Consider the following 15479-nt stretch of genomic DNA (forward strand, 5'->3'; position numbering starts at 1 on the left):
AGGAAAATTAATAGTTATATTTAAAACAAAATTTCATCAATAACAATTATAATAATCTTGTACTTTTTTCAACAATATAAACTAACAGTTTGCACAAAAGAAGTTTAATTTCCTGCAAGACTACAGTTTAAAAAAGAATAGAGCTGAGTGTCTGGCACAAATGAGAATCTCATAACCTCGAAGATTACAGAAGTGTGTTAACTCATGTAGCTACAAACAGTACACAAATTGCCTAACATAAACAATATTTACAACGATGAAAATTATCTTAACATTGTCTATTATACAACACTTAAAACTTAAGAATAATGTCTCTATGTAAAATACCTAAAAACAGGTAATAATATCAACTTAAGGAAGATAATCTTAAAACAAGATCAAAATATAAAATAACTTGATTCCCACTGTACAACCAAATAAAAATAAAACGATTGGGAGTCGCTTGCATATAAAAACAAAATGTAAAAATAAAATCGCCGCCAACTAAAACATGATTCCAACACATCTACCTAGCTTATTCATATATCACATAACATATTTGACACATGAGAGATGATTTAAAATATATCTTTTATATTTAATTTCTACTATAGTGTTATAAAATGTATACTCTTTTTTTGTTAAGATTTTGATTCAGTCTTGACAAAATTAAATTAATTTACCTAGCTATCGGCATCTATACTCTCCGCTGAATTCAATTGATTTAATTTATTTGGATCGTTGATAAAAACTTTCTTGGCTAAAGTCTGCAACAGAACAATTAATCCACTCGCCGATTCGTCGCTTGATACCAACCTTTAAGCTCTCTAAACATTGGTCCCCATCAGCAGTGTTAATTTCCGTCAACAGACTGTTAGACCTTTCCAACTCTGCGTACAAACCAAACGGTATTTTCGCGAGACACTCCAATTTCATGATGTGCATTTTCGAGCGCAAATGTTTCGCTAGGTGGCCGTGAATTCGAAACGCTATATTACAATCGACGCATTTAAACGGCCGAGGCTCCGACGAGGACAAAGCAGGCGATGACGACAGCTAAAAAACTAAATCAAAACACAACAAAACAAAAACCAAATTTTACTTTGTTGTGATGACTAGCACTTCGCTCATGCTTCTGCAAGTGGCCCTTGGTGCGAAAACTGACCGAACACGAGTGGCAACGAAACGGACGCTCCAGGTAGTGGATGTTCATATGCAGCCTGAAAATTATTACGAGCTGAATAAACCAAATTTATCTGTACGTGAGTGTATTTTCTTATATTACAATGAATAAAAAAAGAAAAGTCATGTGTGTTCGAGGGTTTTTCATAGCAAAGAAATGAATTGAATGAATAAAAAAATAAAATTTGTTGTCCACTGTAATACAATAAGATTACCTCAACTGTGGCGTTTTGCTGAAACTTTTGGCACAGATGTGGCAGCTTTTGTTCCCTTCAGGCTTGACGATCAGATCGTTGACTTCTTTGGTCACCGGTCCGAAAGTGTTCGCTTCTCGCGTCGCATCGCCTGATGGAAATTCATTTTTCGTTGCAATTTTCAAAAACTCCGTCGCCACACTTTTCGCAAGAGTATTTTTCTCGAGTTTCACTTGTTTGGTGGCAATGTCAGCCAACGTTTCCATTGCACTGTTATCATAATCGACCGTTTTGTACACTATTTTGGGGGATTCACAGTTTATCGGTTGACTGTCCGGTATCACGTAGTTGATGTTCACACTCACGAAACCGTTGTTTTTCACCGGCAATTTCTCGTCGACGAACTTCGATGACGGGTAGAGATCTTCGTTTTTTTTAATCAGGTTATGGTGGTACGGTTGAGGCGATCCATTGTACCTGCAAAAAAATTGATAAAGAAAATTGTGACAATGTTGCCAACTTTTTCTCACCTCAATTCGGGGTTTTTCTCGACTGGCATTGACAAGTCCATCACTTCGTCCGTTTTGTGTTGTTTCACTCTCTCGAACTCGCTTTCCGCATAACTCAATTTTCGTTTCCTCAAATCAGTCACACTATCACCGAGCACCACAGCATCGTTGACTTTTAGAACCGGTACATTGTTCACTTTATGATCACTTGGCACTCGTGTCCTATCCTTTGCACTTTTACTACTAGTCAAACAATTGGCACTACTGTCCACAGTCGGGGATTCCCTCGAGGCGTACTTTTGTATCACGTGGAACTGTTTGATACTTTTCGTTTCCGGATTTTCCGCCACCTCTTGACTGGTACACTCCGGGGGTAAAATCGAAGTGTAGGGGTAAGTCAGTGGTCGATTGATTGTCGTCTTGCCTAGGAACTGGGTCAAGTTTTGGACTTCTTCGTCCGATGATGTGGTGGTGCTACTGATGGTGGTAGTGGTGACTTTAGGGACGCTGAAATTGAGCGGTGTTTTATCATCGAGAAATTTGTTTTTCGCGTAGTTGGTCTTGGAAGCGTGAGCTATTTCTTCCGTGTTTAAAACTTGGGGGTCGGAGCCCGATGTGGACATTGGACTTGTGGACTCCCGACGAAGGCTCTGCGAGGTTTTCTGCGAGAGGGAAAGGAGGCCGTAGGCCGCTTCATGCTCCTCTCGACGTGTTGATTCATCTATGAATAACAATAAGAGTCTTAATGAAAATTTCTCGGTTTAGAAAACACGTTTAGCTTTAATGAATGCTCAAGAAGGAATGACTTGAATGCTTAAATGAATGAAGAAAACTGGTTGAAGGGGATCAAGGATTCATAATTCGTTCTTAAAAGTCCCAAGAGAATTTTGACTACCTTTATGGTTTTCGTAACACAATATTTGACTACAAATAATTATTAAATTCCATGCGAAAATTAATACTCGATTCAAGTGCCCACTTGAAAATAGATAATTTTCTCTTAATTAAAGCGTCTACGATTTTAATCAGGTAAATATTTGATAATGTGTGCACAATACGGAATTCCAGCAACACGAAGATAAAACGTGACCGTCTGATTTTCGGTTCACGTATATTTTTTTCTGTATCATATTGTAACGGAATTATATCTCCATCCTTTAAGCTGTTGGTTTCGTCTTTTACTCAACTAAAAATATTTATTTTTGGCGCAGGTCAAAAGATCTGAGACACCCTGTATATTTGTTTCTTTGTTGATTAATTTCTATTAAGTTTTTGTAAAAATGCGTTAATCAACTATTAAATAATCTAGATCATTGTTTATCTGAAGTCAAAATACATAAAAATTATAGAGCCAGAAAACTGTAATATTTCCACAAAGCTAAATTCACTTTTGCTTATTACACTTAAACAAATAGATAAAAATAATTGGAGCCTATAATATTAGATTCTTCTTAAAATGTTTTGTTTAAAATTATTCGATCGAGAAATGAGTTTCAGCGATTGCACCTTAAAAATGTGTATTTTCCACGTAAATACCCCAAAAAAATGTTAAGTGACGCTTTCGTAACAAAAATCAATGAATCAAACAAACCTCTTTGTTTCCCACATTGCAATTAGTTTTATCTCATACATTTTTTGTTGGTGACTTTTTATCCATATTCTTACACAATTAGTGTTGTGCTGTTTAATTTAATCCAGTTTGTTTCTGGCTGTTTTCGCGAACGGACGCCTCATAAATAAAATAATAATTGTGTGATTTATAAATTGGCTAGTGCGTGTTTGTGGTTAGTTAGTGTAGAGAAAACAATCCGGAAAAAAGGATTAGTATGCAAAGCAATAATTTTTTTAAGAAAAATCACATTCAATCTATAATATTTTCAACTAATTATAATGGCAAATTGTGGCATATTATTCTAACTTCATTGTTTTTTATTTCAGTTATTATTATTATTTTAATGCCTTGCTATTTTTGGAGCAGAAGGAGATGTCATCATAAAGGTAGGTGATTTTTTTCTACTTAACAAGTAAAAAAATTTGAATTTTGTGTTGTATTTTAATTCTTTTATTCCCTTCGGTTTCTTGACGCCAACAAACCAAATCTTATTAAAATCCTTGCGAAAAACGATAAAATTATCACCCAATCTCACTGTTATCGAAACAAAGTTTCGCGAATTCGTTATCAGCTCAAATATTGACTTGTTTTCACAATATTTACCACTACTATCCATCCCGCTGTCCTCCGTATCCGACTCAGAACTTTGTGTACCACTCTGTTGTGTCGACGATCCTGATCCACTAGCCGCATAATTCTTTGTGTGTGCTTTACTCTTCATATGTTTCGTCAAATTCCCCTTTGTCTTGAAACTAAACCGCAAAAATTACCAACCGAAAGATAATTTACCCAATAAACTCACCTAAAATTACAATGATTACAAGTATACGGCCTGTCATTCGAATGCGTCCTGATATGTTTCTTCAACATTGACGGTTTTTTGCACCTGATCCCGCACTGGTCACAAACGTAACGCCCTCGGCCTCTGCCTCGGATATAAGTGTAGTCTTCATTGCATTCGTAACCGCCCAGAATTGTGGCCGATTTGTGCGCCTCTTCGGACTTATCACCGCCACTCGAAGACTCCGAAACGACAAACTACACAAAGAAATTAATCAACATTTTCGACCATCACAGAGAAATTAGTTCTTAAATTTTTTTGTAATTTTGTCGTTTCTTTACCTTATAACTCGAATGCACCAAATCCGCTGTGGTCTTCCCCGCCGTGGTGTACCTCTGATGCCTCTGCCTCGAATCGTACGCACTCACGTACAACTTCTCCGTCTTGGTGTCCTGCTGCCGCCACTCGGAGTACATGCTCAATTTTTTAAAATGTTGCACATAAAACGGCTGAGTCTTATTCAGCGTACAATACACCGTCCGTGTCGAACACTTCAAACCCAAATAACTGAAATAATTCCCGTGCAAAAACTGATGGACGTATTTCTTCGCCACACGAGGTGTGTCAGGACTGATCAAAATCTGGTTAAATAGCGTCGGTGTTAGACCGTGGTGTTGTTTCAAAGAGGCCGTTGTCGGTTTCAAGGCGAGACTATTAGGCCTTGCGAATTTTTTCGTTTCGGTTATTTTAACCGGGGATTTATCGGCCGGATGGTCGATTTTCACTTCGAGCGGTTTCGGCTCGGGCTTGAGCCGGGGTGGGGGTTGGTCTTCGGGTACGACCGGGCCGGGAATCCCAGGGACATGACGGACGACTTTTCCATTGACTAGGAGTTTGACGGGGTTACAGACCGGTTGTGGAGTTATGATTTTGGGTTGGAAGACTTTTTGTTGCGGCTCGGGTTTTTCCAAATCGATTATTTTCTCTTCAGTGAAACTTGGGAAAGTGAAATGGTTGGGGGTTGGCACGCCGGGGACCGCGAGATTGGGTTGTTTTAAATTCGGTGTTAGGAGTTTTACGGCTTTTTGGCTAAAATCCACGATGTTTGTGTATTTGCTATAGGGCGGGACGGCGTACTCTATTATTGGGTCGGTACTTCCCCTGTAGGTGATTTGGGGTTTGGTTAGGTTGACTCCGATGTTAGGCGAGGCTGGAGTGTTGTCGTACACCCTAATAACGTCGGGATTTGTCCGTAAAGAATCCTCCTTGGGGTAGTTAGCTTTGTTGGTTAGAACGGTACCACCTGACTGTAACCCGGACTTCACCACCCGATTCTCACTCACTTTGCCACTGTACTCCACAAAGCCACTGTCAAACTTATCGTCCTTGTTATCAATTTTGAAACTCTTCGTTTCGCCGGACGTGTGCGTGATTTTGACTTCACCACCGAACAACTTCACTGGAGTCTTTTTTTCGCGTTCGCTCGGTAAAGTCAAGGGCGAGAGTAAATAGCGTTCAGTGGGTGTCGAAGGTGGGAAAGCTGTCGGAAGGCCATCGTCGAATGAAAACGATTTGTTTTTGTCACTTTCGACCAATCGGGTCTTGCCCAAGAAGGGACCCGGTGATTTTAGGGGAAACACCGCGTTCTGTAGGTGCGGTATATTGTCAAAGGCGTTCTTGTTCTGCGTAAGAATCGACGCAACATTGACTGAACTACTCCGACTGTATTTGGCACCAGGTTTGACGAAACCTTTGCAACTCCTCAGCTTGTGCAACTCCAACTCAGTGACAGTTTGAAAAATCATTTTGCAATGTGGGCATTGCATATCCGAATTTAGATTTTTGAGGAGCAACTCTTTGATCAAACTCTTCTGAGTTCCGGGTTCCACAACTTCGCTCATGCACCGCTTGCGGTTTTTCGTAAGGTTTAAGGGTTCGTCGTTGTTGTTCAAATAAATCAAGTCGGTGATGTGTCTCTGGTGGTGGTCCTCCACCTCTGGCCTCTTCTTCAGCAAGTAGGGATCGTGCGAGTTGACAATCGAGTTGTTCTTGTTGATGATTTCGTTGATGTGGTCCGAGAGGATGTTGGAGTTGTGTTTGGGTTCGTCTTTGTTTTCTTCGTTCTCTTTGAAGATGTGCTTGGTGTGGAAGCGTGGTTTGTAGGGTTTGGTCTTGAGGTCTTGCGCTCTGTCCTCGATGGTGCCGTCACTGCACTGGGGGCTTTTGGGCCCTTCGTCCGCCTCTCCCATCTCTTGCGCCTTGTTGCCCATGACGCGGTTAGCGTGCGTCCTCGACCGGCAATGTTTGTAGAGATTCGAGCGTGTCTTGAAGCTGAACCCGCAACTGTTGCACGGGAACGGGCGTTCGTTGGTGTGCGCCCTGATGTGTTTCTGCAACACACTGGGCTTGGAGCACACCAGGTTGCAGTAGGGGCACACATATTTGCCGGCCGAGGACTTGTCGGGGGTTTTCTCGGCTTCTTCGTGGTCCTTCGAAGCTACATCTTCGGGCTTGACTTTGTATAAGTTATCTAAAATAGAAGACGTGCTGACTGGTTCGGTCCAGGTTTTCGATATGCACGAGTTCGAAGATTGTAAAATCACGCTACAACACTGCTCTACTGATATGGAAGACTTTGAGAGAGAACTGCTTTGATTTGTACTCTGGTTTGGCACACTTTCGTTATTGTCTTTGCAAGTTTGATTAGGTTCGGGGGTTTTTTCTTGACGCGTGTCCACGACTCCCTTGCTCTCATTCTGGTGGTGGTGTTGTTTCGACGGATCGATGCTCAGCTGCTTCTTGAACTTCTTGTGCAAATAACTGGCGGCGCTGTTTTCCATCGCTCTTTAGTAACTGCAAAAAACACACCAAATGAGAAAACATGACTCATTTACACTCCAAACTGATAAGGAATGATAAGGGACAAATCGTAAATTATTAGTAAAATTTCCTCTATACGACGCCTGATAACACCCGAAATTTCGGCCTTGCGACTTTTTGCGCCTTCTAATTGACAACTCAAAATAACAAGTTTTTTCCTCGGCTTTCACGCTTCAGTGCCAAATTTTTGTTCCCCAAATTTTTGATCGAAAGTGTAGTTACCACCACAAGCAGCGTTTTGCCCCTTGCCCCATGAAACCGCTTGCGAAACACCACTGATAGAGATAACACCTTGAGCGCTTCCCCACAGAAAAGCTTTTGATACTGATACGGTTTCCACGAACCACACACTGCACTCGGAGATAACCGGTGATAAGGAGAGAAAAAAAACGACAATAACGTAAAACTTGGAACTACTATTGCTATTACGCCGGTACTACTTTGGCGTTTTTCGTGTACTTGGCGTTAAAATTCTCGAAAGCGAATTAGCGACTCCGGCTAGCATCTGCCGTTCGTGGAATCGGTTGTTCATGAGCGGGGATTTCGTAGAAAAAGCAGGTACGGGCTGTTGTCTTTTCTTGGAACGCGGATGATTCGGTACGATTCGAATCCGAGAGAAGGGGGAACTCATCATGAAATGGAAGAACTACCTGCCCTCGGTGCTCGAGGCACCTGATTTTATTTACGTTCCGTTGTTTTCTTTCGACAAGCTTCAAGGACACGCACGGATGACTACGTCGGACGGGGTTTCCCTACATGGACGAGAATTCGCAGCGGTTTAGGCGAATGTGACTCACCGAATTTCGAAAATCGAAAGACGTTCAATCTATTTTTTTTTTAGTGAAATAATTTAAACAAATGAAAAAAAAAACAAATTAACGGTAAATGACCTCTAAACCGCAATGGAGACGTTCAAATAATGTCCAACTGACTTATTTAATCACTTCATTACATTAAAATGTGAAATTATAGCCTAGCAAAGTAAAGCTTTTGCGTGTTTTATTTAAATATTTTGACGTAATTGTGACAGGTGATGTCCAAAGTGCAGGGTGGCCTAACAAAATTATTAACGTAATTACAAAAATAACAAAGTGGCATCTACAGAGTGATTCTTTTAGAGACCAAAAACTTTTTTACCTGTAATACAACTGGAGCATTAAAATTTTATATTCAACCAAAATCGAACATTCTGAGTTCATTTTTTTTATTAAAACGTTTCGAATGTAGAATGTATAAAATATTTTCTTTTTTTTATTGTTATTTGACGTTTTGAAGGTTTTGAAAAATCAAGTTGACTATTTTCCAAATTCGAGTTGTTGACACTGACGAACAAAACGCATGATAAAAATACATCCACATCACTGTTCCAAAATAAAATAACTGATATTTTTGTTATTAGTAGTTTAGAGATACCGATTACGGTGTTATAAAACAATAATTTTTGAGTCAAAATGTCAAATTTTGACATTCGAAGAAACAAATGGGTCAAATCTGACAGACCAGTCATTTCTGCCAAACAAAAAAGCGCTGACCCTTTGACCCATCCAGTAATTTGCATCTTGTCGATTCGTTAAATTGGCGATATATTTATATCACAATTAATTATTGTAGCGTCGAAAACATCCGTCTCAACGTCCAAATCTACCTACTTTCAATATGACGTCGTTTTTCACCATTTTTAACACAAGCGGCCAACAGGCACGTGTCCAAACGATTTTCAGATTAGATTTCTTCGCAAAATCGTTGCAAATTACGACCGAAAACAAGCCAAACGTTTCCGTCCGAATCTCTCGCATAAACTGTTTGTATTTAACGATCCGCGATCGGGTCCAAAGTCTCAGCCTTCGTCGGCCGCACTCTGAACCCCAATCGAAAAAAATCGAATCGCGACAGCGACAGGAAATTAAGGATTGGGACAAGGATTCGGGAATCTCCACAAAATCGATTGAATTGATAAAATCGTGACTTGGCACGTTCTCTGTTATGAAACACTCGGTGGTTTTTTCAGATCTTTGACATCGCACATCGGCGATAAAAAAGGAGTAAAGTCCTCGTGGACATCTCCTTATCTCACCGCTACTTGTACGTCGTAACTTCACTCTGAGGGCGGTGCCAATTCGTCCGATTGTAAACAATCAAGAAATTCCGCTTATCACGAGCCGATTTCCTGTTTCCTCAACGATAAAACGCGCATTTGACTTGTAAATAAATAGAGAATCGCAGCTAGGATTATGACCGATGTGTTACTGTACCAAAAATAATTCCGATAAGATAACGGCATCAATGATCGAATCTGTTTTGTTTTCGTTATCGGTGACTTGCATGGAAACACTGCTTGACCACGTTTGGGGCATCCGCAGTTATTAAACCGAATTGGAAATCTTTACAAACACATGAGCGACCTTCACCTGTTAACTGCGAGATAACAGCCAAAAAAATCCTAATCCTCTTGTGATAACGATTGAAATGGAACGACTTAATTCGCTTAATCACTCGGTTTTTTAATTAATACGAAAAAAATCAATTCTAATTGACTAATTCCATAAACGATACATTTGATAACAAAACAATACTCGCTTCACTATCAATTATCACAATCACTCCACTTGAGTCTGAAAATAAAAAGCGAATTCATCGCTGGAAAAATGAATCACAACTTGATTTTTAAAAGGTTAATTTAGACCATAAAACTCTTATGATTCACACCTAAAACGCCGAAAATTTGAATCTCTCGCTAGGCTCCCGCCAAAAATAAAACCAAAATATTTTGACGGCCTCGGGCCAAATCTGGGCCCGATATTTCGCTGGAAGTGCCGTTGGTGTTGACCATAATAATTGTGCGCAAACCGACGCAAAGTTCGCTTTATTAATAAACTCTCAATGTGTTGCCGAAAGTGCGCGAAAATATTTGGGGCATCTGTGTTCTTGCAACTCCCGAAATAAACAACAACTTCGACTCCTCCGACGCACGAAAATTTTTTTAAAAATAGATTTTGACATAATAGAAATTCCCAGATTTTAAATAACCACTCGCAGAATCCGACGAAATTTCGCACGAATCGTTGCAAGAATTCAACACTTTGAAGGTGATGCTGTCACGCGTGACCTTAACTTCGGGTGATTCACTCGGTTGCAGTGTGACATTCGTTTTTAATCGCGCCACCCTCACAATTTTTCGCCGGTTTTTCCTTATCAGCAGACAACAAAAACGCGCGTAAATCCTCCACAGGTGGATTCTGGTGATAAGGCGAGGGATATTTGTCATTTTCGGCGTTAATCAGTCATTTATCTGGGAAGTTGTTGCCGATTGGGTTGCGGTTTGGTGACTTATCGCCCGGAAATGTTCGAAACAATAACAATAATTTGTATTCCTGAAGACAATCTCGGTTCAAAAGCGACACAATGTTTTCTAGTGACCTTGTTGCACAGGATGTCATCTGTTAAAACACGGAATAACACAAGTGATGTCATTATGTCATTTGAGGCGTCATTACTAATTTTGTTTTGTTTTATTGAGAGCTTTCAGAGAATTAATAGTTAATCGCTAATTGGCTGAGTTGAATCCTAGTTGACCGTGACAAATACTAACTTTTTTCAAACGAAATGTCATTTTTTCCAAAAACTTGATTGGATATGTTACAGAATTCCAAACGGAAGGACAAGTGAGTCAGCACCCGAACCATTTGGAATAATATTTACTTCATTTTTCTTATTTATGCCACGAATAATGCAAATGTTAATGAAAAATGTAATCTCACATGAATGAACCAATTGGCTAAAACAATTTGTTTGCCAACGCGATCGTCTTGAATGTTACACAACACAACCTCCTTCTATTTATTGTTTTTGTTATTTTTTGTGACTACAATACAATGACGTCATTTCGGGTCAACTTACGGTAACCCACACACAATAGAGATGCGAGAGAGAGATAAAGCATCAAAGTGGCCTTGTAAAGGTTCATCTCGGTTTTTGCAATTTTTTTTTTGGTCAATTAACGAAAACTTAAGTAATTACAATGTTTCTGAACAATTTTCTCGATGTCTGACGAGATCATTGTACGATCAGGTGGCGCCAGTTGTAATGTCCTGTGTGTACTAGAATATAAATTAATGTATGAAGGGAGTAATGTTTCGCATGACAAATGGTAAATGTCTTGAGACTGCGGGATTTCAACTCGGATCCGGATCGAAGCATCTGGAAGTGTAGCAGTTGCGAAGAGTTCGTACACCTGTCTCGATTGTAATCGGTTCGGTTGGACAATCGGGCAAGAATTTTAAACAGAAACGATGCACAGAGGAAAAAACATTTAATCGAAATTGGTTTCGAAACGATCAAATGGTTGTATTATTGTTACACAAATATTTAAGAGGTGACGTCAATTCCAACATCCAAGGAAATATGAACTGTATTTTTTCTGAATTGCTACTGTCTGTTAGCGAAATGTTAAAATGTTCAGTATTCATTTACGAAACGTCACATATTACAAAGTAGGAACGAATTACACGAAAAACCACCTGGCTTTCACGCGTTTGTAAAGAATTTCCAAGAATCCGCAGTCGTATTATTCGATGTTTGTTTACGTTTTTAATCCTCGATTTTATTCAATGCTCATGTTCCATTACGAAATGTAAACAATCTTTTTACTTCCCATAATCATTATTAAGTATTACACTTTGATTACAAAAATCTTGGAATATAAACATTACAAAGTTAATCAAATAAAAAAAACTAATTTATACTTCATTTTTTCTAAACCTGGAAACATCAGGTGATCAAAAATGACTGTTTAAGTTGGCAATACTGAATTATTTTATTTTAAAATGTAACAATTGAAATAACGTTTTGCAACTTCCGTTTGTTAATAGTTTGACACTGGCACCTGTTAATTCAGTTGCCAACTCAAACAACCATTCCGTATTATTAAAATAAAATAGAAACTAAAAATGATATTAAAAAATCAAAATAGCTATGTATAGTTAAGTGAATAAAAGCGGAATTTCATCCACAAAAAATATAGTTTATTAGATAATGTTATCACATGTGTCATATAATGTAGTATTCTTTCCAATTTCAGTTAATAAACTCACCATTCTTTATATCTTATCGAAATTAATTAATTCATAATTAATTCAGACAATACAAACTAACTAGCAGCTGTTTAATCCTGAATTAAATTTTAATTGGCTTTCTAAAAATCGACCAGAAATCTAATTATTAAAACAATAGTTTAATGGGAAAGATGAAACAAATGAATCAAAACAAAGAATGCAACATTTATTTTCTTCTTTATTCGTGTTTTCAGTCTCATTTTATTCATTCTTTAGATTCATTTTAGTTTTAATTTAATTATTGATTTAAAATTTTTACTTGACGTTTGTCAATTCAAAATAAATGACAACTTAAGTAGTATAATTCTAGTCAACATAACTTCAGTGTTGCCAATCTAATTTCAAAGCCACAGGCCACTGTGTAAATCTGGCTCAAAAAATAATTTCTTAATACGAATTGACAGATCAAACGAGTTTATCAAGTGACAGTTTTAATGAATCAAGCAAAGATCTGGATTTGTTTTCCGAAGTGATCTCAGAGGATTGATTCAGTTAATTAATATTTCTCGATGTGGCCTTCATTTTTTGTAAAAAAAAAGAGTAAACAATCGGTAGTGTCCGAAATGTCACAATGACAGCCCAGGGCTCTAGATCTCGAATCGTTCGATCACAATAACAAACTGATAGCGATAAGTTCCCCATATGTTTACAGTTTTTCCATCTAGGAATCGGTTTAAAAGTCAAGAATGTGTTTTCGCATTATGCATCCACGCCGATAAATAAACCAATCGATTGTTTTTTTGGTCGGTTGTGACATTTTAAAGCGCACACTCTTTCCAAGATTTCACAACCGAATCCGGGGAAGGAAGGGGAACCGATGCGATAATTCCATGAAGGAAGTCCCCGAAATAACGAAATCGCGTGATTAGGGAATGCCTTTAAAACCCAAATAAAAACATTGACCCCCTCCCTCGGAGGCAACGTCCTTGACCCGCTGGTGGCTCCCGTCTGGCCCGAGCAATTGTCACACGTCTTTTGTTGGCTGGGGCAACGCGCCCGGCAGCCCCACTCACCCTCGTCCTCGTCCTCCTCACATGGTGTCCGGGGCTCGCCGACGGCTCACAAGGGGGCTCCGGGGGCCATGGCGCACTTAACCCGCACTCAAATCGGATAAATCAACAGATACTGCGTCGACAAAACGCACTAAATATGATATGGTGGCGAGCGCGGCGCCATGTTTACTACTGCTGTCTCTCTCAATGACTAACACTTCTCCGGGTCCGGTGCGGCGTCCTTGTCGCACCCACGGCAGCGCGCCTCCGACCTCTCGCTTCAACTCTTTCCTCGAAAACTTTCAAACCTGTTCAGCAGCTGTCCTTGTCTTCGCTTGGATTCACCTTACCGTTCTCTACGTCATGCTTTCTCTTTCTAAACATCTCACTCTTGATTTTGTGCGAACACAACACAACACGCGATCGGGGAACAAAGTCGAAAAGTGGGCAAAATGCGCACGAACGAGCCGAGTTTTCTCACAAGACTGAATTATTTTATTAGTATTTTGTCAAGTTGGCACAGAACGCGACGATAACAAACGAATACGTAAATACGTACGCGATGACTGATGGTTTTTTATGAAGTTATCGGCGCGCAACACTCGCGGAATCTATCATTGGCTAAATATAGACAGCGCGTTTATTAAATTCGACGAATTCTGCACGGGATCGCCCAGAACACGCCTCCGAATAAGATACCACGACGGAATTTCCTCTCGTGGCTCTTCGGCTAAAGGAGCACATACGCGGCGGACTGGTCCGGCAACAGACGCGTCAAGAAGGCCGGGAGAAGTTTGAGAAAAAGCGGCAACGGCGCATTTTGGGGCAAAAATAATTGGCTAGGACGTTTGTCGTAAATTAGTTCACATGGCAAATTGTTCAAATTGTTCAATTTCCAGGCTTGCTTGATAGGTCTCTATCGCCGTTCACCACTTGAAAAACTTAGCACCACTTGAATTGAATAAGCGCAGCTTACTTTCCAATTTTCTAAAAAAAATCTTGTGCATTTATGTAACATACTGAGCAGTGTTGCTCCAATATTAATTTTTTTTCTATTTTTATGTATTTTTTTCGGTTTTAGACCGAATTTGAAAAAAAAAGATTTTGTTTTCGAAGGTTAGTTGGTTCGTACTAATTTTTTTCGGTGGCATAGACGTGTAAGATTCCCTATTCTTTTTGATAATTTTGACAATGAATTGACAAAAGTGGCCGAAATTTTACCTCCCGGAGATCGACCAAAATTTCGACAAAAACTGGAAAAATGCAATTTACTTTTTTATATTTTTAAGAACTTAAGAGGATTCTAAACAAGAAGGTCCACTGAACTTTGCTAGAGCGAATAATATTTTTTTTTTAATTTTTTGAACCTAAGTGACCACTAAAATGTAGAGCAAACATTTGAAAAAAAAAGAAAAAAACGCAAAAAAAAGTTGCCATTATCGTTTTTTTTTCATTTTTTAACCGCCAATTACAGCGAAACTATTAGAGTTATCGAGAAACGGAAAAATCGAGGACAACCGGAATAAAAAACTCTACAAAATAGCATAGGACTTAAGGCGATATCTCGCAAAAAAATTTTCAATTTTCAATCGCCGATTACGGCCAAACTAAAAGAGCTAGGAGAAAACGGTTTTTTCCATCGTAAAGAGCACATCAAAATCTATAAGATAAGATCGGTTTTATTCGATTTTGAGACACTTTAAAAATTGGCCAATTTTAAGGACTCGGAGGTGTTAACTTTTTTTTTAACTTTTTTTATTTTCTCATTTACGGCTAAACTATTCCAAAAAGTGGAACTGTTTTGATCCAGACCCATGCAAAATGATCCGGGGAATCGATTGGTATCGAAAAAATTACCAAATTCCCAATAGTTTTTTAGTTATGAATTTTTTAAAATTTTACCAATTTTTGCTTTTATTTGCAATTTTCTCGAAAACTGTTAGTCGGAGAACAATAATCTTTTTTGAAAAAAATAGATAATTGAAAGAGCTTTCCAACGATAATACACTTCATGGGGTTATCTCTAACAGTTCCGGAGTTATTGCTTGATAAATGTTCCGGGTTACCAGAATCGACTAAAATCGCGACTAAAATTGGAAAAATCAAAACTCTGAAAATCGAACCAATTGATTTTTTTTCTACTATTAACAACTCTAGAGGGTTGAAAAGGCATAGAAAAGTCCATAAAATTTTGCTAGAGTGAATTAAAAAAAAATTCATTTTTAAAATTTTAAGCAAA

The 15479-nt window shown here is 38.7% G+C and overlaps 1 protein-coding gene across 4 annotated transcripts; it reads right to left on the reverse strand.

Annotated features, from left to right (window-relative positions):
• Window positions 1–2: 2 nt before the first annotated feature.
• LOC660305 (uncharacterized) lies at window positions 3–13793 on the reverse strand. 4 transcript variants are annotated; one of them, XM_008197088.3, is made up of 10 exons: window positions 13591–13793; window positions 13262–13539; window positions 4599–7110; window positions 4279–4514; window positions 4080–4228; window positions 1886–2585; window positions 1377–1832; window positions 1082–1199; window positions 796–1035; window positions 3–746 (listed from the first exon to the last, which is right to left on the reverse strand). In XM_008197088.3, exons 3-10 carry the CDS (start codon window positions 7095–7097, stop codon window positions 663–665), a joined length of 4482 nt encoding a protein of 1493 aa, XP_008195310.1. In that variant the 5' UTR covers window positions 7098–7110; window positions 13262–13539; window positions 13591–13793; the 3' UTR covers window positions 3–662. The 4 variants fall into 4 exon arrangements, with proteins under 4 accessions (XP_008195310.1, XP_008195309.1, XP_008195311.1 ...); XM_008197087.3 differs by having other exon boundaries at window positions 13262–13793; XM_008197089.3 differs by lacking the exons at window positions 13262–13539; window positions 13591–13793 and adding an exon at window positions 8787–8963.
• Between the last annotated feature and the right edge of the window lie 1686 nt (window positions 13794–15479).

This window comes from Tribolium castaneum, chromosome 3 (genome assembly GCF_031307605.1).
Source record: "Tribolium castaneum strain GA2 chromosome 3, icTriCast1.1, whole genome shotgun sequence".
In the NCBI taxonomy this organism is placed as follows: Eukaryota; Metazoa; Arthropoda; class Insecta; order Coleoptera; family Tenebrionidae; genus Tribolium; species Tribolium castaneum.

Excerpts from the sequence above, each read along its gene's own strand:
- LOC660305 (XM_008197088.3), bottom strand. The coding sequence starts at position 7,097 with ATGGAAAACAGCGCCGCCAGTTATTTGCACAAGAAGTTCAAGAAGCAG. Across the intron at positions 1,200-1,376 it reads AGCAAAACGCCACAGTTGAG|GCTGCATATGAACATCCACT; the intron begins GTAATCTTATTG and ends AATAATTTTCAG. Across the intron at positions 747-795 it reads AATGTTTAGAGAGCTTAAAG|ACTTTAGCCAAGAAAGTTTT; the intron begins GTTGGTATCAAG and ends GTTCTGTTGCAG.